Source organism: Zeugodacus cucurbitae, chromosome 3, assembly GCF_028554725.1.
Source record: "Zeugodacus cucurbitae isolate PBARC_wt_2022May chromosome 3, idZeuCucr1.2, whole genome shotgun sequence".
Taxonomy (NCBI): Eukaryota; Metazoa; Arthropoda; class Insecta; order Diptera; family Tephritidae; genus Zeugodacus; species Zeugodacus cucurbitae.
Genome location: NC_071668.1, coordinates 4,139,302 through 4,166,353, shown reverse-complemented (window position 1 = coordinate 4,166,353; position 27,052 = coordinate 4,139,302). Strand labels below are relative to the sequence as shown.

Below are 27,052 nucleotides of genomic sequence, written 5' to 3'. Positions count from 1 at the left end.
AATACAGTTATAGAAATTATTACAGAGCTCCTTTATATATAAAATTATATAAAATCGCTCAGCAATGCACCGCGTTTGACTAAATTATGCTTCATTTATTAACTCAATTAGCTTTAAATTATTGTATAATTAAACAAGTTTTTTAGCTGCTTGGCACATACTCCACGCGTTTTTGCGAAATTTTAATGGCGTTTAAAAAAAATATAGAGCTTTATATATGTTACATTAAACATTAATAAATATAAACTCTCTGACCATAAAAAAAATTAAGCTGTTGAGAAAAAACCTGTACGGCTTACACGTTTTTTTCGCCGCGTTTAATGCGTTTTCACACTTAAAAGACAAATGCCGTGTAAACGAGTGAGCAAAAAACACGTGTAAAAATGGATTTCAGCGAAAACGTTGTATAAAGTCAGGCGCACACATTCGTATACAACGACATACCTGCAGACAAGCTTACGGAGACACACAGCAATACACCAGCGTTGGACTAAACGTCGCCATGGCGTTAGTAGAAACGCAGCAGCGCAACAGGAGGGCCGCAACAGCAGGACACGAATGAATAATAATAGTGCGCAATTAGTCAGGCAGCTACACACGCTTGCCGGCTTTTGAGTTTGTGCTAAATTTATTTGTATATGAATGTGTGTGTGTGGCTAAGTATGTGTGAGAAATCGTGAGTAAAACCTTAGCAGTTTAATACACGCTTGCCAGAACGTGTTTAATCAGTGTTAGACACACACATATACAAGGGAAAGTGTATACATGACTCTTTCAGTGCTTTCTTTTTTTTATTTTTTTTTTTTTTTTTTGTATGCTTTGGCGATTTTTTTGCTCTGGCAACGCTTGTAAAGACAGGCGACATGTACATGGCACATCCTACTTAATGTCTCCTTTATTACATGGAATTCATCAGCAAATCCTGGATTGTCCTGAATTATACTACGTGTCATCCTAGATTAAATGCGCACACTTTGAACTGTAGCACACATTCTTTTTTTGTTTTTATAAAATTTAATTATTTATAAGCCAGCTGTGTGTAAGTAATGGAGTTGACTTGTGTGAATGTGTGCGTGTCTGCTTTCGGTGTGTGTTTTAATTGAATGAGAGAAAGTGGACAGAGCGTTTAGTTTAATGAATGATTTAAATTCGTGGCTTGTTTGCTGAAAAGTTGGTTCGTCGCGTTTGGCAGTTAGATAAATAGTTACTTATTGCTAGATTATTCAAAAAAAGTTAAAAATTCTAAAAAAAAATAATTTTGTATTTTTTTCATCACATTGTTCTTTTGAGTCACTGTAGAGTGTTATTTTTCTATAAAATTATTAACCCATTCAAGCCCACGGCGAACCGGATGGGTTAGGAGCGCGAAATTTAAGAAAGTTGTTTCAATTGAAATTAGAAACAAGGGAAAATAAAAATTGTGTTCATAGTTTATCTGGCTTCCGCTGTGGAAGGTGTTACATATATGTAACAGTGGGCAGTACCTTATAGTTTCTGACTTCATCTTTTTTCACGAAAAATACAGTACTTTTATTCTAGCGAAAACCAAGATAACATTGGCACAATAAAGCAATTCAGATTGAAAGAATAATGAACACTCATACTCTTATTATATTGTTGTTCATACTTATATTTTATTATTTTCAAAAGAATGATATTTTTTAAAGCATTTTATGCACAAGCCCACATCCCATTTTTTGCATAGAAGATGGATGTGATTTATAGTTAAGACCAGCGCAACGACGCCTTTTTTTGCCGAGTATTTCGACCACAAAATGATTTAGTCCATCAAAACGGCTGGAGTATTTCACTTCATCACTGGCTACTCGGCGATAACTCTGAACAGCCTTTGTAACTCCAAAAGTTTTGCAGTATCTGGATGCAATAGCTCTGCGGAAATCCAATTGGGTTACGCTTTCCCCACCTTTACGATGCAAAAGCCAAGCATTTTGAACCGACACGTCTATAAGCCATGTGAAAATCGAGTACCACCATTACCTTCCACGAGCACCAAGCCCATATGCATTGACGTTCTGATCCATTCTATCAGTTCCACCCATGAATTTGTTGTATTGCAAAATGGAATGTGGCAAAGGAACCATTACCCTTTTTCTTTCGGCCCGCGAATATCTTCCGATGGTAGTCAATGGTAATTTGCCATGTATGGTTGAAGCAACACTTACGACTGCATTGTCAACCCATTTGGTCACTTTTATGCCTGTATCTTTCATTATTACACTTTCCACATGGCCCCGCTCTCGTTTTTTCAATTCCTCTCTTGAATTTAGAGGGCATGATTTTGGAATCATATTTTCTCGAATGGTGCCTGTTCCTTGGTAACCCCGTTCTTTCAGTCCAACTAGCGCCGAGGTAGTAGTGAATAAGTTGTCGAAGTGGAGGGAAAACTCTAGAGGTTTGATGGTTTCATCGAATTCATCCAACATGCAATTATGCGTTATGTTTATGCCATATTTATGATATTCTGATATAAAAACACTGAGATAAGTTCCCTGTTGCTAATACCTAACAAAACCAGCAAAAAGTACGGGGGATGCCCACTGTTACATAAATGTAACGCCTTCATTATCGGCTCTTCAGGGAGCACTCCCCCCAGGAAATATTTTTTCTCACATTTTTATAGCTTTCTTTGCATATTTATCAATAATTTTTAATAAACAATATTCTTCTTTTCAGACATATAAATATATTAATATCTATATTTACCTTCGACGTGACGTCATTTCTCCGCTTTTACCACTTCTAAAACACTTCACTTCGCGCACAAGTAACTGCGTTGAAATTGAAAAGAGAGAGAAGCAATGCTGTATTCTAATAAATGGTAGACTTAAATTCTGATTCGTAGAAGTATGCTGCTCTCAGCCAGCGCTTAAAGTTTGAATGCGGTGCGTTACATATATGTAACAGTGGGCTTGAATGGGTTAAACAGGTCATTAGACTGTCGTTATATTTAAAGAATTTATAAGGTCTACAACTTTGCTTCCGCCGTTTTCCAATAGATATCTCTAGGGTCAAGCACTGAACGATTAAATCGTTTTATATCGATCTTGGACATTTGTGTCAAAATTAACCCAACAAAATATTTGTAGAGATCTGTTTGCATTCTAAACTTATTCTCAACTGAAAATGACACTTTTTGAGCCGAATTCTCGACATTTGCGGGAAATTTTGTTTTTCTTTTTTAATTCCAAGAAAAGTGCGGCTGAGGCTCATCGACGTTTGTATCCGTTTTTATACAAAAAAAAAAAAACTTAAATTTACAAAAAAACGGCGGATTCAAAGTTGTAGATTCCACAAAAATCACGCTCTGAAAGTCACTTCAACTAAAAAATAAATTCTTCACCTTTATCTCTCCGAAGAAATCATCCTCACACTCGCTAAATATTTAAAAAATCACATTTTCATATAATTTACTTTGACACTGCAACTCCGCTTACACTTCTGCTCCTCCCAATCACCATGCCCTCCGGCTCACCATCAAGATATCGCATACACTCTGCCGCGGCTCTCAATTGCACTGCATTTTAAACGCTTACATAAATTACAATGATGCACAAAAGTGTCGCATCAAGATGAACCGCTGTCGCCAGCGCGGTTGAATTTATTTCGCGTCGCAGCGCGCACTTGAGTGCATTACAATGCCCACGCGCCGCATGCCAAATGAAGCGCAACGCAACAATCAGTGTAAAGCGGTAAATGAGCGAGGCGAAAAGGTGCGAGTAATGTATCATAGTCGACCCGCAACGATGGCGACCGAGATGATTTCGCAAATGAACAGCGAGGTAAGGAAGTAAGGAAATGCCTTGAACTTTTCATTTTGTCTTGCGGCATTTGAGCGAATGGCTCGCTGCCGTCTTCTGTTCACCTGAAAATGATAAACGCACTCGCTGTTATGCAAAGTGTTCGCGGCACGTAAATGAAATGTAATATTTTTATGAGATTCATGCTGTGCGCCGTTGAGTTAGGTTGGCGATGGGATCGCTGTTGAGTTTTTTTAAGTAGGTGAGTGGCCGCTTCTCCTCCTCGAGCTTGAGTGTCGCATACATTACACGCACTCTCACGCTGGATAGCGCTGCTTGTTTGAAAAGTGTTTGGCTGTAAGATGACAACTTAATAAATTAAACTACTTGAAATTTTCATTCAAGGGGTATCGCTTTTCACGTGGAATTTTGTAAGTCAATTTAGGTATTTGGAAGCAGTATACTATGTTCAGGTGCAAATAATATTGAAATAATGAATTGAGGATATTTTTTGGAAGTATGAATGCTTTTTTGCATTTAAGGTAGTATATATAAGAGGTTTTATATATGAGATATTGAGCCAATGTGGCTTTGGAAACTTAGTAAGTGGCTTAGTAATATAAGCCAGTGATAAAAGAATTTTGAGCTTGATGTGAGGATCTTATTAATGTTAAAATTTAATTTCCAATGTTTTATATATAAGTGCAAGTAAGAAAATCTTCTTGCTCCAGGAAACTATAAAGTGTATTTGGATATATACAGTAAAAGTTCCTTATACGCGCTTCCTTTTTTCGCGTTTTCACTATTCGCGGATTAAAAAAATGAGACCCAATTTCTATATTTGCGACTAAAAATTTTTTTATTCGCGGATGTAATAAGCACATACATAATAATAAAATTATTCCAATAGGTATCCAACACAATATTCTTGTCGAATGGACTAATAAAAAAGTAAAATAGATCTTATTACAAGAAAATGTTAAATATTCCACTATTTTCGCAATATTTTTGAACTTTTGGTAATATTTCCATATAGAATTGGCTCACATGGAACTGAACACAACATATTTAAGAAGAGGCATCAACAAGCACTGGAAACGTGACCATTGCCTAAGCCTTAAGATAATTAGTTAAAATGTTCAAAAACTTCAATTAAATCATTTTTTTATATACCTATTTGATTTTTTTTTTTTATCACCTAGGAACATATCCCCTATAATCCCATATAAATTACCATCCCGTATTCACGGTTTCTGTATTCGCGGCATATTTATGGAACATATACCCCGCGAATAAAGAGCTTTTACTGTATTTAAAGAAATTCTTTCGAATTTACAATCCTTAGCCGGATAAAAATCGATGTCCGTTCCAGTTACGTAGGTATCTCGAAGCATCAGGTCATTTTAAGGGTTACTCATACATTAGTTTCGTTCACGAAAAAACAGATTTTTTCCAATAATATTTTAATATATAAAAAAATAAAATTCAGTTCAAACTTCTTATTATTTTTGAGATAGATATGTAATGAGATATTACTTTAATTTTTGCGAAAAATATCGAAAACTCTGCTATTGTGACGTCATTACCGGCGAGACCTCAAGAAAAAGTTATATACGCATTGACAGCATAACTCTGAGCAGGATCATCTGTAGTGAAAATGATAAATTACGTGTTTCATTAAGACTTTAAACTAGAAATTAAGAGGGAGAAAAATTCAAAAATCAATTATTGGAAAAAAAATATTTAAAAAAAAATTATAAAAATTTTCCGATCAAGTTCTTGTAAAATTTATCTCAAGGAACTGTCTAAAATTGCATCAATATGTAGAGTGAGTTGAATAGTTTTCAAGAAATATTGGTTTTGAAAATAAAATTTTCAGAAAAATCCGCTTAAAGTTTTGAGTGACTATAGCCTTATACCCTGGAGCGCGCAACTTCCTCAGACTACAGCCTATAAAACTATTACTCGGTACGACTTCAAGACAATAATCATTTGGAAAAATATTCTAGAGATGTGGCAGATTTTAGTAAAACGATATAAAATCGATTTTTAAAGCCGTGAAGCTCATGTAACCCCTTAAGCCCATCGTTATCATATCAAATTTATATAGAAGTTTTATGAGTTACATTAAAACATTGTTTATTGGACATATATTGGCTTAAACAGACTTTGAAAAGTATTAAAAATATCTATATTTCGATACTAAGTATACTTATACTGTCTTCTGGAGACAACATAATTAAATCAGCCACTTCAAGGAATGCATAGTGTGTATATAATCGCAGTTGAAGTTCTGTTTACAAATGAATTTTTCAACACACAAGCCGCAAGCGTTTACCACTTTAATACATTTTTCGCTTTTTTTCAATTTCTTCTTCTACCACTTAAATATATTTACGTGCTTATATTTTATTTATATTATTTTATTTCCTCGTCTGTCGCTGCATGTGCTGTGTGGCGTGTGTAAAGTGCACACCGGAAATGCCTGGATCTAGAAAACATCAACAACAAAGGCGTGAACAATAACAATGGCGCACAAAAGCGAAACCAAATGCAAAACTCCGCACTTACATGACTACATATGTCGCAATGTAAACTTCACTGTAAGTAAGTGTGCGCGTGTGTGTGTGCCGGCATATTTATTTATATTTGAGTGCGCAAACAGCGGCTTATTTTGCAATTGCAATTCGCTTAAGCATAAACTAGATGTGGCGGCAACAAACTACGACAACAACAACAGCAACAACAATGGCAGCGATAACGGTAGATATAACAGCAAAAAAGCAATAACAATAACAACAACAATGTGACTGTCAGCAAAGACAACACTGCAAGGCAAATTGCAGCCGACACACGCCTCGTTGCACGGCATTTGTAGTTATTAGTGTTGTCAGTGGATGCCACGGGCGCCACTCAGCATACTGCTTTGCATGTATACGAGTATATGTATGTGGGTGTGGGTAAGTTTATGCCGTTATACGCCAGTTGGTGTGGCTTTGCAAAAGTACGCTCGTATTTACATGGCTGTCATGACATGTTAATACAGTTACTATTGCCACGACCGCTCTCCACGCCATTGCAATTTTTCCACATCTTAAGGGCAGCCATACAGTTGGTTGTATGTACATATGTTTGGTTATGTGTGCGCTTGTCACACGCTGTCTACCTTGAAGTATACTAACGCTTGACACGGCTGTCACACGGGCTTGCAAAAGCCCGTCTTCCGTTTCGTTGTAGACTTTTTTATTTCACTCTTCTTTCCGCTTGTGCCGCTGCAGCTTCTTGTTGTTGTTGTTTGTTGCTGTTTCATTAGTCTATTGTTTCTCTACATACTATTAGCAGCGTCATTGTGGCAATTTCTTCATTTCATGGCTTGTTTCGCCGTGTATCCGGAAATGTATGTGCTTGTAATGCGGTTGCGATTGTTACGTGTTAACTGTCAAATGACATGTTGCATGCAACATTCCAAAGAGTAGTGTGTGTGTTGTGCAAATTTTGGTTATTTAAATAAGCATTGTATATGGTAATGTGTTGCATATATATTGTGGGCCACATAAAGGCCGCTCATGCGGTGCCACAGATGTCGGCGATTTTTAAACTAAATTTGATAAAAGTTAGTGTGACAGCTTGGGCTTACATTGGAGAGTAGAATATTGGGTATATTAATAAAATAAAGCTTCTTTTACATTATGCGAAAAATGGCAACAGTGGAAGAGTTTAAAATATCTTGGTTGGTTGGTTGAAAAGGGAGGCGAAGAGAGCCTGACCGCAAGCGGCCGCACTTAGGCCATTATTAGGACAAATTTTGCTCCCCAAAGGTACCCTGGTAAGCGTCACCTGAACAACTCGGTCGATTTAACGGTTTCTGAGTTCATTCCATCCCTGCTGCCCAATTTCTCTCAGATTAGAGTAATGGGTGCCTTGGAAGGTATCTCTTCTTAAACGACAGAGGGCCGGGCATTCGCAGAGATAATGCTCTAGTGTCTCATCATCTTCCGCGCACGCCCTGCATTCCGCCGATTCTACTATGCCAAGTCTCTGCAGGTGGCCTCTTAGAGGCAGGTGCCCCGTGATGACCCCTGTGATACAGCTTAGAAGTTTTTTGGTCTGCCCAGTGTCAACACTACCCCATAGTAGCTTTGTGTTGCGACTCGTGTTGCACATGTTCCAGGACCAGAGATGTTCCCCTAGCATCCATTGCTTTAGGCAGCGCTTGAGAGAACTGAAAGGTCTGGGGCAGTTTAAGGGAACTGTATTTCCAGCTGCTCCTGAGCGAGCCAACTCATCTGCCTTTTCGTTTCCTTCTATACCTATTTGACCGGGTACCCAGATAATGCTAACTGAGTTTTCTCCCGCTAGCCTATTAATTGCCTCTTTGCATGATCTGACGCATTGAGACTTTGTATTGGCGCAGCGGATTGCCTTAATCGCGGCTTGGCTATCCACAAGAAAGTTGACGGACCTGTTTTTTTGGGCGCAGGCCCGCCTAGCGCCTTCCCTTAGTCCGACAATCTCAGCTTGAAATACCGAATTGTCTTCTTGGTTACTCATACGCACTGTTGATCCTCATTACTTGAAACATTTTAGGTTTGCAAATATCTCCCTTCCGCTTTCTGCTCTTTATTCAATGCTTTATAAAAAGTGTTACAGTGATCGGATTTAGTTCATATATGCGCCGTTTCGTTCGATAATCGGTTTCCATCTAGACGGCAATTTCATAATACGTACCCCCTCCTTATTTGCGAAGAACTCGGACAGCCACTTTTCGCAAGCCTCTTTTGAGTTCAACTTTACACGATCAAGGGCGTTCGCCATGGACAGGAACAGGTGGTAATCACTTGGCGCTATTTCCGGGCAATATGGTGGATGAGATAAAACCTCCCATCCGAGTTCCTGTAGCTTCTGACGAGTCATCTACGAAGTGTGTGGTCTGGCGTTGTCCTGATGGACTACACCCTTCCTTCCTGTTGGCCAATTCTGGACGCTTCTGGTCGATCGCCTGTTTCAAGCGGTCCAGTTGTTCGCAGTAGATGTCTGGCCATATGGGAGCAGCTCATAGTGGACGAATCCCTTCCAATCCCACCAAACACACAACAAAACCTTCTTGGCCGTCAATCCCAGCTTAGCCACTTTTTGGGACGATTCATCCGGCCTTCCACCATGACCGTTTTCGCTTGATATTGTCGTATGTGATCCATTTTTCGTCGCTAGTCACCATCCGCTACAAAAATGAGTCGAGTTCGTTCTGTTTCAGCAGCATTTCGCAGGCGTTGTTTCGGTCCAGAAGGTTGTTTTGCGTCAAATCATGCGGCACCCAAACATCAAGCTTTTTTGTGTATCCAGCCTTCTGCAGATGGTTACAAATGATTTGGTGCCAAACTCCCATCTCCTGGTCGATGTCGCGAGATGCCACATGTCGGTCTAACTCGATGTTTTCCATTATTTGATCGGTATTCGGCGTCACAGGCCTTCCGCCGGCTGGCTTATCCATGGTGTCGTTTTCACCCGCTCTGAATTGTTGAAACCATTCCTCCGCAGTTCGAAGTCATAGAGTACCATCCCCCAAAACACCATTAATCTCACCGAACGCTTCTCTAGCGGATTTCGAAATGTATTTTGAAAACACTAAAAATACTTTTAAGACTTAGAAGAGTTAACGAATGGTACCCATTGTTCAAAAAGCTCAATATAAATGCATAATTCAGAATAATACGACCAAAAGAAGTAGAATATCAAGCATTCTAGTTCAACAAATGTCAACTCATATCATTTTAAGCAGTTATCATTCAACTAATTTAAACAAATTTATTTAAGAAAGAGCTAGTGATAGTCAAATAACCAACTCAACTGCAGCTGCCAATTTTATTTTTATTTATTTTCACTGTGCCATGAAACTCACTTTGATTCGTTCCTCACCTTTTGTTTGATTTTAGTTTTAACTTTTGCACTGACTTCTGCACGAAATGTTATGTGCCACTGAGTGTTATTAACCTGATATTATTGCATTAAATTCCGAAGTTCTTCAACAGCAAAACAAACTTTACGCAAACGTTTACATATGCACAGCCAATCGGCGCTCAGCACTTGCTAGCAACAAATACAATAAGACAACAACGCTGCTGTGTATAACAACAATAACAACGTGCATCTAACCTGGTTATCACGACACGACAATTCAACGACTTCGTCTCACTGTCAATGCGGCCACTTAACTTTAACTTTTCAATTTCGCACTTAACACTTTTGCGCTGGTTGACTTGATTAGTACCAAGGCACTTGTGTATGTCACGCAGATGCATACACATACACACACACATACAAATATACTCTTCTTATTGTCACTGTGGTTGGTGGATTTGTTATTTCCTGACAGTATCAGCAGCTCACACAGAGACACTCTATAAGAAGCAGTATTATATATTGTATGTGTAGGTACAGTGGCGAGGAAGATGTGGCGTACTACGTCCAACACATCCACAAATCTATCTATATATGTAAATAAAAAACATACAAACGCCTTGCTTTGAAAACTTTACAAGTCGGCGGTCGACACTGACAATACAATTTACAACCGCTGGCGCTTAAGATTCTATGTGAAAAATGTATTTGCTTTCGAGCAAGCAAAACAAGTGGGAGAAGCAGCAGCGGCAGAAGTTTTATAATTTTGCTTTATTTTTATTTGTTTAAGTTGCACTTATTTTCATTTTTTCCTTTTCTTTTCTTTTCATACTGCAAATTTATAAATTCCTTTGGCAAACAACAAGTGGCATTAGAATGAGTGTTCGTTAATACCTTAAAGAATTCAACGACTACTTGCCTTGAAGCACACTTTCGTTGCTCTGCTGAATGTCATTGCTGCTGACAAAACAGTTTATGAAATATTATGTGAACTTTTGCTGGCGTTCTGCAGGTAGCGATGCGTGAATTTTTTAAGACATTCTCTCGAATAAAGATGAAACTCTCGAATAAAGTTGAAACTTTCACACCGTTAATAAAGTGAATTGGAAGTTTTGTTTTTTTTAAGATAGTTATTAAGTGTTGTCTTAATTTATTTACCCTCCAGAAAAATGAAAAACTTCATATTTTGTTTTATTAAAGTAAGGATTATTTTTATATGAGAAGAGGGTATCAGAGGTACATTCAAAACACTCGTCATATAATTTGAATGTTGGAGAGTTATTTTCGAAAACTATATCAACTATTTTAATTGATTATTTTAATGCACATTTCCACTAAAGGTGGAGGAAAGGTAGGAAAGAGCCATAGTCTGTCTCAAAAATCGAGTTAAGCAGAGTTTTTAACGAAAATTCCCGTTATTTTTTAAACACTCATCGAATAGAAAAATTTGCGTTCTCTCGCTAAATATAACAGTTTTTATTTATGGTTGTTGTGATTAGAATAATCATGTGTTGACAAGAGGCGAGCTCTGCCTTTTACTAAGCTAAAACTGTGGAACAATATCACTAGGTGATTCTCTGTCAAGTCACTTACGCATTACATATAATTACCTTCTGTCGCCTATTATAAAAAATATCTTGATATTTAACGAACAGTCGAAAACCACTAGATATACTCGTTATAACCGGTATTTTGGAGGACGTGTGGTTTTCAATAAGGCAATTATTTTTTCAGAGTTGGCCTTTTTGACAGTTGTTTGTATATTTATATTCAGTTTGAAACAACTTTTCTTACTTACATATGGCCCCACACACTTTATTCTCCTCGAGCTTTTACCTGTATTCAAGCTTTCAAATAAAAGGCTTATAAACTTGAGCAATATGTTAACCTTTTACTCGAGCTTTTAACTGTAAATTACAATTCTATCGAGCTTTCACCTATATTTGAGCTTTTAAGTAGAGATTCTTCGAGCTTTCAAATAAAAAGCTTTTAAACTTGAATAATATGCTCCTCTTTTACTCGAGCTTTCATATGTAAAGCATTAATCTATCGAGCTTTCACCTATATTTGAGTTTTCAAGTAGAGAGTTAACAAGCAGACACTCCTACAATGGATCGCATGAAACTCTAGAAGCGCTTTTTGCTTTGTCTTTTCCACCGTTAATCCCTCTATACTACGAGCAACATACTCATCAAATTTTACGAAGATACCACACAAAATCAATATATATGTTGGCCGAAATACTAGTATATAATATAAAATCTAACAAATTTAGACCATATTATTTTAGTTTACACATATCATGGAGCGAAATATTTGTTGAAGCATCAAAGCTTTTCTTACCACTAACTATATTCTGAAGATAATATAGATAAAACTTTTAGAAATATCTACAAGCATTATTCGCCTCACTAAACTACTAACTTAACCATTAGAAACGAAATTCTCAATTATATTTTCACCGAACAAATAGCTTGATTATGTGATTATTTTTCCAGGCGAAAAAATCATAAATAATTTGATAATTGCTTTCATTTATTTTTCCGAATTTTTTCTTCTCCATTCCATGCAACAAATCTCGCACAACATTAGAGCCAAACAACTTTAAGGATAATTAACGTAGCAAAATAAAATATATGCTTTGCAATTACACGCGATTACAAGTAAGACTTCGTCTACCCGTTCTCCACAACGCCGCTAATTATGTATAACAAAGTTGCACATTCTGAGTATTTTCAGTTCGACATTGTAACATTCAATCAATGGTTCGGAAACTTCCAGCAATACGCGCCATTAATCCAATGAAATGCCTTTTGCACGCTCACTCTCTTACACTCTTTCTCTCGCTCTCCATTTCTTCATCACTCCATCACTACTTTTTCGAATGCTGCAGCGCCTTACCTTTTTAGTGCGACTGTAAATATTTGCGCCTGACACCCGCACTCCGTAGCGGCAGCGCTACACAGTGACCCGCCAGGCAGTGCACGGCAGCCACGGAGAATTGTTCGAACCCGCAAAAGTTTACAGCTCACTTGGCGTAATCCACAAAAACCAATGTCCTTGTGATGCGTAATAAATTTCATGCTTTCTGTTTGCTTACCTGCTCATATATTGCGAGAATATATGTATGTATGTATGTACAGTTGCTCCGTTGTGTTGCAGAGTTTATGTGTAGTTAAATATTTCGGAATTTTTCTCGTGCAAATAATTACGTTATTTATTCTGCGCTCACATATTTTTCATAACTTCGAAGCACAGAGGCTTGAACACAAACAACATGCATGTAAGTGCCACTGTAAATACCCGCAACTGTAATTGTTTGTATATATGCATGTGTGTGCGTGTGTTTTCCAATAATCATAAATGCATATTTTACTGCCTTTCATGCTGGCCATATTTCTCTCTTTGTTGGCTATTGGTTATTTGTAAATATTTTCATTGTTGTTGCTGCACTATTTATTTGCTGTTGTTGTTGCTGTTGTATGTTGCCTGCGGTCACAATTAAATCGAGACAAAATTATGTTTTATGAATATTTGAGCGCAACTGAAACTCTTAACGACTCAAATCTCGCGTGCACAAAGTTGTATGCCGTAAACAAAAACAAAAAAAAATTCACCGAAACAAAAACAAAAGCAAAGCCAAAGCGAAAAGTTGTGCATTGAAGCGTCGCAAATGCTGTGAAGTCATTGGCTGGCGCACCACCTTGACTGCCTATGGGCGAGTAGCGAGCAGCGAGCAGCGTGCAGTTACTATAATAATTGCCAGGCCATTGAAAATGTTTATGTGCATACTTTTACGGTCTACAGTTTACCTCAATACCCTCAATCGCAAAGTTATGTATACACAGTTACAAATACAAGTTTATATTTTTTCATTTTTGCTTCGGAGTCCTTACTTCTTTTTATTTCATATTTTCATGTTGTTAAGCTACAACAAACTTGTGTTGATGTGCTATAAGCTATGCAGCAGTGGATGCTGGACTGGACTCGGAAATGTTAATGACGTAGCAGAGTTTATGTGCTGGCAAACTTGCTCTTTCGAGTCGAGCTTTGGGAAAGTACTGCAATGAAAGAAAATGTTGTTGCTGCGTAACCAAGTGGTTGCTGTAGTTGGAACTAAAAGATTTTAATACGGAAAATTTCCTTCCTTTAACACGAATCTTCAATATCGACATTTTGATCGACGAAAGTAAAAGCATTACTGAAATCGTTCATCAACTTATATCCAGAGGGCAGTTGGGATGTCTTTTTGACCCGCGGTGGACCGAAAACATGCCAGCATTCGCCAGACTGCGATTAAACACCTCGATAGGCAGGCATTCGACGGACCCGACCCGATGGACGGAGAACTACGTAATACAGTTCAAGCGCCTTATCAAATCCAGAGTCTTTTAATCCGTTAGAAGTGTTTGAGTGACATAAACAGTTGAGAACAGTCTAAGTGAGATCCTCTGCAGTCCTGAAGATCTGTCCATTTATCTAACCTAACCTTACCTAACCTATTCTAACCTAACCTAGTCTAACCTAGCCTAGCCTAACCTAGCCTAACCTAGCCTAACCTTTCCTAACCTAACTTAGCCTAACTTAGCCTAACCTAACCTAATCTAATCTAATCTAATCTAATCTAATCTAATCTAATCTAATCTAATCTAATCTAATCTAATCTAATCTAATCTAATCTAATCTAATCTAATCTAATCTAATCTAATCTAATCTAATCTAATCTAATCTAATCTAATCTAATCTAATCTAATCTAATCTAATCTAATCTAATCTAATCTAATCTAATCTAATCTAATCTAATCTAATCTAATCTAATCTAATCTAATCTAATCTAATCTAATCTAATCTAATCTAATCTAATCTAATCTAATCTAATCTAATCTAATCTAATCTAATCTAATCTAATCTAATCTAATCTAATCTAATCTAATCTAATCTAATCTAATCTAATCTAATCTAATCTAATCTAATATAATCTAATATAATATAATATAATCTAATCTAATCTAATCTAATCTAATCTAATCTAATCTAACCTAATCTAATCTAATCTAATCTAATCTAACCTAATATAACCTAACCTAATCTAATCTAATCTAACCTAACCCAACCTTACCTAGTTTATGTGCTGGTAAAACCTGACCTAACCCAACCCATAGGCCTGGACCTGGAAGGTCTTTAGTTACATCCACGTATTACTGTTACAACCTCATTTTACAGACGTTTCTTTATATAACGTAGTTATCTGACTTCGGGAAGGGGAACAGATCCCAGGGAGCCAGATTTGGTATACAATTCGGCAGAGAGAGGTAAGAATATTATTCCTAGCTAGAGTTCGGTTCATTTATTTAACCATTTCTTTAGACATTCCTTATCAACTAGCTTTTTATCAAAGGAAAGTCCTCTTAGGCTCTGAATGGCTCGGGAAAATTAGTTGAGGTATCTTGAGTGCCTCTGCAATGCAATAAGTTTTTCGTTCTCGCCTGCTTGCCTTCTCGTTGAAACAGGTTACCCAAAATTTTTACAGATATAGTAACACCTTACACTAACCTAAGAAAATAATTGTCGTTTCTGCTTACGATTCAAATGAGATGAACCAGTTGCGATCTTTATGCAACCACTTCTGATTTAGTCAGCTACTTCGAAAGTCTACTTTGTACATATTTTTGGCTTATCAAATTTTGGCAATGTAGCTAAGTTTACTCCCAAATTCTCGTAAATCCAATAAGCCCATCGACACCGCTGACCTTGATACGATTACATTGAAAGAACTACTTAAGAGTATTTATATGATTTCCAATTTCATAACACTTGCAAGCGAAAATTTACTCATTTTAAACTCAAAATGGGTGCAGAAAAGTTACCCTAATGGCATGAATAAACCTTGATGGCATTTTGAAATGAATTGTAGTACGAATTTCGGGAGTGTTTCGTAATTAAATCTTGATTTCGACTTATGTTTGTAGAGAGTTGACGGGACTTTTAACTTTTAATGAAGAATTATATCAAGCAATTTAAGAAGTCTAAGGGACAGAAGTATAGCAGATCTCAGGAGAGGGTCTTATAAATAATTTTTGAGACACCTGTGCTTTTTTAATTAAACCAGTACTTAGGTTAACCTCTAATTAAAATAACAAATCATTTAATATTCGAACTGAAAATTAATAACCTCAAAAGCCTGTGAGAGTCTAAAAATAATTACAACAAGCACATAAAGTACTAAACGACTGTTTGCACTGCACTTATCCCTCTCTCTCTTTATTTGCCAGCTCAAAACTTTTCGATTTTGCAACAAACAGCTTATGCATGTCTTGAATAATTCAGTTATTTATACGTTTTCCACTTATTCGCCGTTTGCTTCGCTGTAAATAAATACGACAGTTGGAACAAATAATGAATACCCAAATATGTGAACCATCAACATACACATGTACATGTTAAGTGCTGTGCACGGAAAGAGCAGATTTAGAATGAAAAAAATCGGCGCAGAAAAAAATCCTGAAAGGAAAACATGGCGCTCTAAGGACGATAGAGACATAGGCGAATGTAACATGAAATATGCAAACGATATGTCAGCAGCGAATTTATTGCCAATTCCACAATATTCCCCAATTGCAACTGCAAACGTATCGACAGGCAGTAAAGGCCCCATAGGCATCGTGCTACCTCCTACGCGCCTCCCTCTCCCGTTGGTTATAACATTTCTGTTATTTACTTGCATATCCGTTCCGTTCGGTCCAAGGAAGGAGCTTATACTACATATATATGTAAATGTTGTAGTTGTTTGTGTACAGATATATACAGACAATATATAAGTAGGGATTCATGCTGTTGGTTGAGGGGTTTGAGCGCCCTTCTGGAATAATTTGCTACGAATTTTTCGAGTTTGAAATATTCAATAGTCGCTATTTGAAGAAATTTAGTACCTTTTGGGGTCTCTCTTAGAACGGATTAGCCTTACGCTATTAGCAAAATGATCGGAAGCATTCATTCTCTATCACTTTCCATCAGATATATTCACTTTAAAGCCATTCTAACAGGTATAAATCGGTATATAGTTATATGGAGTCCGACAGAAAGTATATACAGATATTTTCCGGTTTTGATACCAAACCACAATTGCCTTTTCTCGCATAATAATGTCAATATTTATACACTAACCGATTTATATACCATGGAACCTCCTATTCGATATAAGAACGCTAGAGCAATATGAAATTTGGGTCCATTTTTTTTTTTGGTACCAAGTCAGGGTGAAAAGGTGTAATGATCAGATTTTATTAAGATAGGTCATTATTGATCGTTTTTCATGATGAGATGGAGCTAGGAGAAGATATGGGCCAATTTCGAACAATTTCAGGATAGTTGATGGTTTTATCCCGTGTTCCCGTGTTCTTAGCTTTTGAACTGGTTTAAAATAGAATAACAGAATTTAATATATGATCTCGTTTATGGTGTTTAAAGACCTATGGAACTTGCTATATATAGGTCTTGAGGAACCCCGAAATATAAAAGTTACTTGGGGTTATTACTGGATTTCTCGCAAAAGTATGAGAAGAGTCACTAGGATCCAACTGAAAAACTCGTCAAAACATGTAGTGGCCTAGAATCTTCCAAAAACTCATACTATATAGTAAGCCTCGAGATATTTATATTACCGCACATTTTTTGATACTTCTGAGCTCATTTCCTCCTAGGAATTACTAAGCACCGCCACATGGAAAACGTAAAAAAACTCCCTACTACCCAAACCAAAATCTCACCAAATCCAGGATTAAAACACAGATGGCTTACGTATAAAAAGTTGAGATATTTTTTCCCCCTCCAAACATTGTCAAGGCAAACAAGATTCCGCAAAGCTCCCAGTTGCCGCAACCGTTTCGGCGTTGTTGCAACGGCACAAAAATTGTATGTTGTTATTCCTTCTGTTGTGTCTGCTGTTGCCATTGAAGTTGGAGCGCAAATCGCCTGAGGAGTACTCAGAGAATGCAATTTTTTTTCCCACTGCCAACTAGCATCTATTCATACGCGCAGGCAAGCTTTGGCAAATATATGTACTCGTATGCATGCTGGGAGGAAACGGCAAAAAATGTTAGCATATGCCCCGCGTGTGCGTATATTTATGGGTAGTTCCATGCATATGGATGTGACGATGCGCCGAACCAGTCAATGCTGGTGCTCGTGCCACTAAATGGCTGTTCAATATCCTGCAGCATATTTGATGCAACGGCAGGGAGTCGCAAAAAAAGAAGGCTTAAAAACAACAAACAACAACTGCAACTAGCAGAGTGCCTGGTAATGTATAGCTAACGCCATAAACACTAACGAATTCATATTTATTAAATAAGCACATGCATACGAGTATGTCCGTATGTATGCAAGTAGCGCGCGGCACAGCAGCTCGGCAATCGCTTGCAGCAGCAGGGAAATTTTATCAATTTCTCACGTGAAATATGTTAACAAATTTTTATGATTCGCAAGCGCAATGCAATATCCTTATAAGCCCGTTCGTTGCAGGATACACAAGCCCATACATACAGGCATACATGGCACTCACGAATAATAGTAGGAAATGTAATCGAAACACATCGCTGTGATATGAATCGCGGCGAATTGAATATTGCAATAATAAAATTCAAATATGCTGCCCCTCGCCAATATAGCATACTCATGCGATTACATACCTACAATTAAGTGGCAACTCTGCACGTTACGGTATGCCCGCGTGGTGCTCTAGCTTTTGGCATCGGGTGAAATTGTTAAAATTATTCTGTTGCGATTTTGCATATTTTTGGCGGCAGCAATGCCATGTTGTTTTTATACAAATGACCCCTGTCGCATGATGCACGGGGGATATTCTTAATCAGTTTAGCTTGTGTTGGCAACTCTAGAGTGTATTTTGCATATGCTTTTATTACTAAATTCGATTTCGAACACTTTTTTTGAATTTTATCGAAATTAAATACTTTAAATGTTGATAGATTAAGAAATATTCGATTTGTTCGATATTGTACCATTTTAATCGAGGTTCTGCTCAATCTGTACAGCTTCCACTTGTCTTCCATCTTTCAAATAGAAAGTTTCCTTAAATAATAAAGGTCTTAAAATGTCGTTGTACGTCAAACTAGATCGATATTTCGCTATTTTACTCGAGTTTTCACCTGAAAAGCTTTCAAGTGTAGAGTTTCAATTAAAAAAATCGTTAAATGATAAAAGTGTTTAAGCTTAATCGTTAAGTTACTCTTTTACCCGAGCTTTCATTTGTAAAGCTTTCACTTGTAAAGCTTTCATCTGTTTGAGTTTTTAAGTAGTGAGTTTAGATGGTTCGCGATCCGACACTCCTATATCGGATTACATTAAACTCTCGATAGAAGCACTTTTATCCGTGTCGTTTCGTATTTCACCTCTTTATATCCTAACAGAATAAAGACACTTGTTAATTCCGATATCTATACTACTATTATAAAGAGGAAAGAATGGTATGTTTGTTTGTACTGAATAAACTCAAAAACTACTGTGCCGATTTCAAAAATTCTTCCACCATTCGAAAGCTACATTCAGCTCGAGTAACATAGGCTATATTTATTGCTAGAATCTAAACTTTCTGAAAACAGTTCCCAGGTGAGGGTATTAAATAAATATTAAATCTAAGGACATCGGACACCAAAGACCACACTCAAAAACGTAAACAAAAATATCACGTGATCTTGAAATTACATCACGTGATTTGGGCGGGGTCATTGACCTCACTCAAAAATGTAAACAAAAATATCACGTGACCTTGATGTTACATCACGTGATCAGGGTGGGGTCATTGACCTCACTCAAAAATGTAAACAAAAATATCACGTGACCTTGAATTGACATCACGTGATCTGGTCGGGGTCAATGACCTGTAAACAAAAATATCACGTGACCTTGAATTGACATCACGTGATCTGGACGGGGTTATTGACCTGTAAACAAAAATATCATGTGACCTCGAATTGAGATCACATGATCTGGGCGGGGTCATTGATCTCATGGGGCAACCGGAAATTGGGCATCCGGAACCGGACGTGGATAACTATGTTGCCGGAACCGGATATGGGATGGCTGAATATTGGTCACTGGAACTGGAAGTGGGGCATCCGGAAACGGAATGAGTCAACTGGAACCAGATATGGGAATGATGTGCCGGAACCGGAAACGAAGCAACCGGAAACAGATGTTCGATATAGAGCAGACGTCAAAATAATGGAAGTGGAAATTGGACAGGATACGTCCCTTCTCCAGAAAGTGTTTAGTGACGGAAGCAACGTTAGCTTCAGGGCTTAACATAAATGTTTCCTGTTCATGGAAGACTTCGGTTTGTATCATATCCGCCATTTTCCGTTATGAGACTTCCGTTTCCTGTAATCGTTATAAATATTGGTGTAAAGTTTCATTTTACGTTTTTAAAGGTATGGGAGCGTGTGAAAAATTTTATAACATTTGAAATGTTTGTTTCAACCCGTGCGAAGCCGTAGCGGTCTGTGTATAAATTTACAAATATTAAAAATCACCTCTCGCAGACATTTTGAACTATTATTTTAACAAAGTTGTATTTCCAGTTACATCAACAACGTCAAGCAAAGTCGATATTATAAGCAAAAAAATAAAAATAAGCTTACGAATAATTGAATAATTTCAACGCATTCGCTGGAGCAGAACATAGAAGACAAATCTAAAATATGCTGCGTAATGCGCGCATGCTTTTGAAGACATTCTCCAGTTTAGGCAGACAATTTTCGACCACGCAAACGGTAAAAGAAGCTTGATTTCAGATTATTCTTAGGATCAAAAATTAACTAATCGATTCTTCGTGAAATTCTAGAGCAACAGTCGGGTTTGTGTCATCGGCGCTTGTGGCAATGTGGGTCAGGCGTTGTCTCTCTTGCTCAAACGTGATGATCTCGTCACAGTGCTGTCGCTATACGACTTGAAGAAGGCTATTGGTATGGCGCTGGATATGTCACACGTGGACACGAACTCCGAAGTGGCTGGTTTCGAAAAAATTGAGATGCTGCCAAAAGCTTTGTATTGTAAGTGAAGGATTCCGCCTTTAGAATATGCTAAACACATCTTATTAATTGTACTTCAAAAAGGCGCTGATGTCGTTGTCATTGTGGCGGGTCAACCGCGCAAGAAAGGCATGTCCGAAGATGAAATGCTCAAACAAAACTCCGGTATTATATTTGAGGTTATGCCAGCCATCGCCGAAGTCTGTCCGAAAGCATTGATTGCGATTGTGACAGGTCCAACCAATGCGATTGTGCCGTTAGCAGCGGAGGTACTAAAAACGGTAAGCGAATGTTACTTTAACAAACCAATAAGAGAAAGCACTAATATCTTACTCTACATTACAGAAAGACGCGCATGATCCTAACCGCCTATTCGGTGTCACCACACACAATGTGGTGCGTGCTCGCACTTTCATCTCCGACGAATTGCAAGTGGATGCGTCCATCGTGAAAGTGCCCGTCATCGGTGGCAATTCGCCTTGCACGATTCTACCGGTGCTCACGCATACCAAACCGAAATTCAAAATCGAAGATGAGGACGACGCACTGCCGATAATTCGGAAAGTGCGTGAAGCTGAGGAACAAGTGGCCGCGGTGAAGGGTGATCAGGGCGCCACACTGGTTATAGCGCACTCGGTCGCTAAATTTACACACTCGCTGCTGATGGGTCTGGCCGGTAAGGGCGATCCGAAGGAATGTGCCTATGTGGAATCGGCTGTGACCGATAGCGCCTTCTTCTTGAAACTGGGTAAACAGGGTATTGAGAAGAATTTGGGTATACCAGATTTGGCGAAATTTGAGGCCGAATTACTGCATGAATTGATGCCGGAGCTGAAGGAGAGCATTAAGAAGGGTATTGACTTTGCGAAGAAGACGAAGAAATGATTGAGGCTTGTTTTTTAGTTTGTTAAATTATGTGTTCGGAAATGATAGAGCCTTGGTTTTTAGTTTGTTAAATTATATATTCGGTTCGATTTGTTGACATTTTCATTTTATTTTATAAATATTCTTCCACAGGTTTTGTGAAATATAATATTTCTTATCATAAATTAAACGAGCTTAAAAGCTCTGAAAATAATGCCTTTGAGCTTTAGCTATAAAATTTTTGCATAAATATATATTTTTGGATACAATTCTCATATGCACTGACTAACAGAGAATATTTCAAACTACGTCTCGTCAAAATGCTCATTTTGACATATACAGGGTACACTATATTGAATAATTTTGACATTTATTTACCATAAGAGTTGGAAGATATATATTTTGGAGATCTCAAATCAGAATACATGAGTCCTCAGATTTAGTTAGTAAAGAAAACCAAATTTTCAACAGGAGTGAAAGAGAGATAGAAAGCTTCGAGGGGCAAGCTTTATAGGTCGGGTTAGATTCTTCGACTGATCGCCGTCAAGAACTCACTTGGGGCTCTTTGTGTAGACAGAAATCTCCTGAAATATAATTTTTGGATACTTGCTCTTTGAGAATAACGTTAATATAAAATTCAAGAGAATTATTTCATACATTCAAGCCAGGAAAAGTGGTATTAATTACATCTACTTTTACGCTTCATTCTGGACTCGTCGTACATATGTTTTCTTTTCTTTTTGTTGACTACTAATACTGTTAAGTTACTCTGTAAGTGATATAGTATTTCCATATATACAGATAATGGCATAAAAAACGGTACTACTCTATATAGATGTGGCATATGTTGCTTATGGTCACGGCTGAATGCATTCCATGCTTTGTTGTGTGGGCGTCGACTGCACGTTTGACCTTTCACATGCACATCAGCTCGTTCGTATATGTGCAATTTGTAGTTTTCTCATATTTTTTTACTTTTACTTATCTTTTTATGGTATGCACTTTTGTGTCACTTAGTGAAATGAAACGTAACGAATGGGCAATGACATTTTTATGTGACATTCTGTCGTCTGAAATTTTGCTGTTGCCATTTTCTTTGGTTCACCTTATTTGTTTTTCCCCCACTTTTTTTTCGCCCATTTCACATTTCGCATTGTTTCAGTGTTTTTGTAATGTCACATTTTCCGGCAAATGCAATCAGTTTTCATTTATTTTCCTCTTAACATAGCTTCGTATTTTTTTCGTTTTCATTTTTTTTTTACTTTTTCCATTTCTTTACTGCAAACATTTGCATTTTCATGTTCTCTTCGGCTTTATTATTGCAATTTTTGGCTCTTCGCCTCGTTTGTGTTGGGAAAATTGTTTCGCAATTTGTGGCACATAACTGTTTTATTCGAGTATATGCGCGCAATCAAAGATTGTATTAAGGAAGGCGAGTTAAATATTAAGGAAGATAGGTTGAGGAAGAAGGGGTCAGTAAATTCTGCTCTAAGAAAAATTATTCAAATTTTCTGTATTTACCTTTCTCGAATTTAGTAATGAATCCACCGATTTCAACTTCTAAATATCTACACCAAAAAGTTTGTATAACAACAATTAGCAGTGTTCGAAAAAGTCCTAGCTTTAATCCGTCAAAACGCAACAGTATATAAAATGTTTAAATCACAACAAAATTTCGTTTACTTTTCTTTGCTGTCATGCCACTCGCAACAACACCAACACACAGACTCATCGAAACATCCGCTTGGCTGCCAAAATGCCCATAATGCGCATCTGCATAATATTATGCAACATTTGCAACACTGCGTTGCAACTACCGCACCTCATCTTGTCTCGCTACTGCACCTGCCATATTTGGCATTTTTTTCAGCGCTTACATTTTGGTCTAGCAGCGGCTTGTATTTGCATTTACTAGCTGTTAGCTTCTCATTTTACTTATGGTCTTCGCTGGTGTTGCATGTGTATATTTGCATCATAATCTACAACAACAAAATCCCCTATTTAATTTCACTTAAGCTGCATGCAACAACAATACGCACACTCTCAGCTTGTCTACTAACTCTCAAGCGGAAGTGTAAGAAAAGCTGGCATAAGTAGCCGTAAAAAGTGTAAGCGCTGCAAGCGATTCGTAGGAGAGAGAGGCAACAAAAATGCAGCACTCGTACCTGCTGCGCTGCATGCAAAATAGGCAACTTATGCTTAGCGCCTTAAAATATGCATTATTAACTGTACGGTTGTATTGTGTTTAAAGTTTAATTTTGTGGAGATTTTTTGTTTGGATTTTTTGGTGTCTAGCGGCAACATTCTTAAAGCTTTAGCAGTATTTAGGCAACAACGTGTGCTGTTTTTGTAGCTGTCAGGCTGGCTAGTGTTGAAGAAACAACAAACAAAGCGTCTACTTTGGCGCCTAAACGAGGGATTTTATCAAGTGTGGATTATAAAATGTTAAGAATTTTGTATATTTGAAATGATTACTATTTCTCAGATCTGTCGAAATTTTCTTAGAACTATATTTCTAAAAACAAAGTCGGTTTGGTAACATCATTCATAACTCAAGAACTACTCGACTGATTTTGATAATTTATCATTTGTCGAATTCCTCTTGGCTCCCAGAATCTTAATTGAACTCAATTATTTCTTTTTTAGACAGCACAAAGTTCATTATGTCCTCTACGTGAAAAGATATATCTCTTAAAACGAAATGCTGATTCATCTTGATCCATGTGATGCATGGCATTATGCATGTTTACCATGATATACGAACACGCTAATTTACCAAAATGCATTTGGAACATCAGCCACAGGCTTACGAAGTTGAGAGGCTACACACATTAACGGTTAATATACGCATATTCATACAGCAGCTCTTCAGAGGAGCTCAGAACACTCATGCATTTCCGAAACCATGAATAAGCAATTGGTCAGCTGTGTCTCCGAATACTTCAAATTAGCTACATACTCTTTCACCATCATCTTCTCTGTCAGCTCATAATTGCTCGTTACGATTACAGATATGCGTTTCGTTGTCTGTGTTTCTAAGTGACCCCTCCAAGTCAATTTGAATTGCTATGTATGTGATTAAGAGTTACATACATACTTGTTTCTACGGCAATAGTGAAGAGCATATTTGTGGAAGATATCTTGCGATATTCTATGAAAAAAATTATAAAGAATCCATAAATTGTTCTAAAAGTGATTTTTGAAGTCTGCTATATCCAGAACAGAAGTGTTTGAGTGACGTCAAGTATTCTTCGAGGATCGTGGGATCGAGATCGCGATCGTAGCCCGGAAGTATCGAAAGTATTAAGACATAGGTTAGGCTCTCAACATTTCTTGTGGATCAACTCAACACAAATTGCTTAACGTTTTGATAACGAACCATAAAAATCAAAACAACCTACACACTTTATACTTAAGAACGTCGACAAAATGTCCTAGAACCAACAAATTTGACTTCTGCTGGCTTTCTTCTGTCTCAAAAACATAAATATCTTTTCCAAAGAACGCTACATTAGTCAAAAGTGTCGATGACATAAAGAACTAAAGGTCATACCAAAAGAACTCTATAAAATTGCAGACAAGATTGAATATTGCCATCAACAGTTAAATAAATATTGAATTTTGTAAGCACCTCTTATATTAACCACAAACCATGGAATTGAAAACATCTGACACAGCATGCAAGTATCTATGCCAAAGAATAATATTGCGCTTTGGTAAAAAGTTGGCAAATGCAAAGTAAATACTCAAAGCACGGAGCGAAAAAAAAATCGCAGCTGTGAATTTGAATGCGCTTTTTGCTTTGCCTGGAGTTTTTTGCATATCAGCTTTGAAAGTACGCGCCGAAAAGATGTGCGTTTCGCTTCAAATTAACCACCAAAAAACGGGAAAGAAGTGAGCCAATCAACGGAGCAACTCGCAAGCAGAAGGCACCAAGCGCCAGTCAATGCTCCACTTTCGGACCGAATCATTCATCTTTGTCCGGCTGGCCAAAGAGCGCGCGTTCGACAGCAACTTTAGCATTCAAATGGAACTGCATATATAGTACCGTATATATTTGTAGATACATTGTACGCAGTTGCACATGGAGTCAAGCACTATCATTTGCCGACGCTTGTGCGAATTCAACTGCGTTCGACTCAAAGGGATGAGTTCACAAACAATTTAGCAGCAAGTTGCTTGCTCCGCCACCAAAAGAAACGCGGTCAAATGCCGTGCAACGCTGCAACAAAACGTTGTAAAGACACGGCAAAAGAAGCCACCACCGTGAATGGATGAGGCAAAGCTCAAGGCAATGAATGCATATAATTGAGAAAAAATAAGTAACACTCAAAAAGAACACCATCTCTAATTTGGCGCGTTTAACGTCGAGAGGTTATCAAAAAGAACTATGGACCTACAATATCTAAGAAACACGGCTCAAGAACCCGACGCTGACAAAGTACGAAAAAAAAATTTTGGATTTTTATACTCTCGCAACAAAAGTTGCTAAAGAGAGTATTATAGTTTTGTTCACATAACGGTTGTTTGTAACACCCAAACCTAAACGAGTTAGATATAGGGTTATATATACCAAAGTGATCAGGGTGGAGAGTGGAGTTAAAATCCGAATGTCTGTCTGTCCGTCCGTCCGTCCGTCCGTCTGTGCAAGCTGTAATTGTTGAGTAAAAATTAAGATATCTTAATGAAACTTGGAACACGTGTTTCTTGGCACCATAAGAAGTTTAAGTTCGAAAATCAGCAAAATCGGACCGCTGCCACGCCCACAAAATGGCGAAAACCGAAAACACATAAAGTGCCATAACTAAGCCATAAATAAAGCTATGGAAATAAAATGTGGTATGAAGGATCGCACTTTGAAGGGGCATATTTGGATGTAATTTTATTGGAGAAGTGGGCGTGGAACCGCCCCCTACTAAGTTTTTTGTACATATCTCGTAAACTATTAAAGCTGTATCAACCAAACTTTCTGCAGTCGTTTTTTTTAGCCAATTTCTAATGCAGTCCAAAAATGAAAGAAATCGGATAATAACCACGCCCACCTCCCATACAAAAGTTAGGTTGAAAATGACTAAAAGTGGGTTAACTCACTAACAAAAACCGTCAGAAACACTAAATTTCACATAAGGAATGGCAGGTGGAAGCTGCACTCAGATTTTTTTACAAAATGGAAAATGGGCGTGGCGTCGCCCACTTATGGGTCAAAAACCATATCTTAGGAACTACTTCACCGATTTCAATGAAACTTGGTTTGTAATAGTGTCCTTACATCCCAATGATATGTTGTGAAAAAAGGCTAAACCGCTTCACAACCGCGCCTACTTCCTATATACCAGAACTTTGAAGACGATCTGAATCGCTTACTTTACAATATATAAAGTAAGCACTAGTGAAGATATCGGTGCAGAGCTTTGCACAAATACTATGTTAATAGTGTGGCAGCCCCATTCTAAAAATCGCCGAAATCGGGCCCTAGGTTTTTAAGGG

The 27,052-nt window shown here is 37.6% G+C and overlaps 2 protein-coding genes across 2 annotated transcripts in view; both read left to right on the top strand.

Annotated features, from left to right (window-relative positions):
- Atp6v0a1_4 (V-type proton ATPase 116 kDa subunit a 1) overlaps positions 1-26,367 on the top strand; it is a 133,673-nt gene extending 107,306 nt beyond the window's left edge. Inside the window, exon 7 of the mRNA XM_054228359.1 lies at positions 26,355-26,367. The gene's annotated coding sequence lies outside the window, so the exon portion shown is untranslated. The remainder of the gene's footprint in view (positions 1-26,354) is intronic.
- Mdh2_1 (malate dehydrogenase, mitochondrial) lies at positions 20,231-21,675 on the top strand. Its single transcript, XM_054228361.1, has 4 exons — positions 20,231-20,443; positions 20,515-20,722; positions 20,786-20,982; positions 21,047-21,675. Exons 1-4 carry the CDS (start codon positions 20,372-20,374, stop codon positions 21,584-21,586), a joined length of 1,017 nt encoding a protein of 338 aa, XP_054084336.1. The 5' UTR covers positions 20,231-20,371; the 3' UTR covers positions 21,587-21,675.
- Positions 26,368-27,052: the final 685 nt, after the last annotated feature.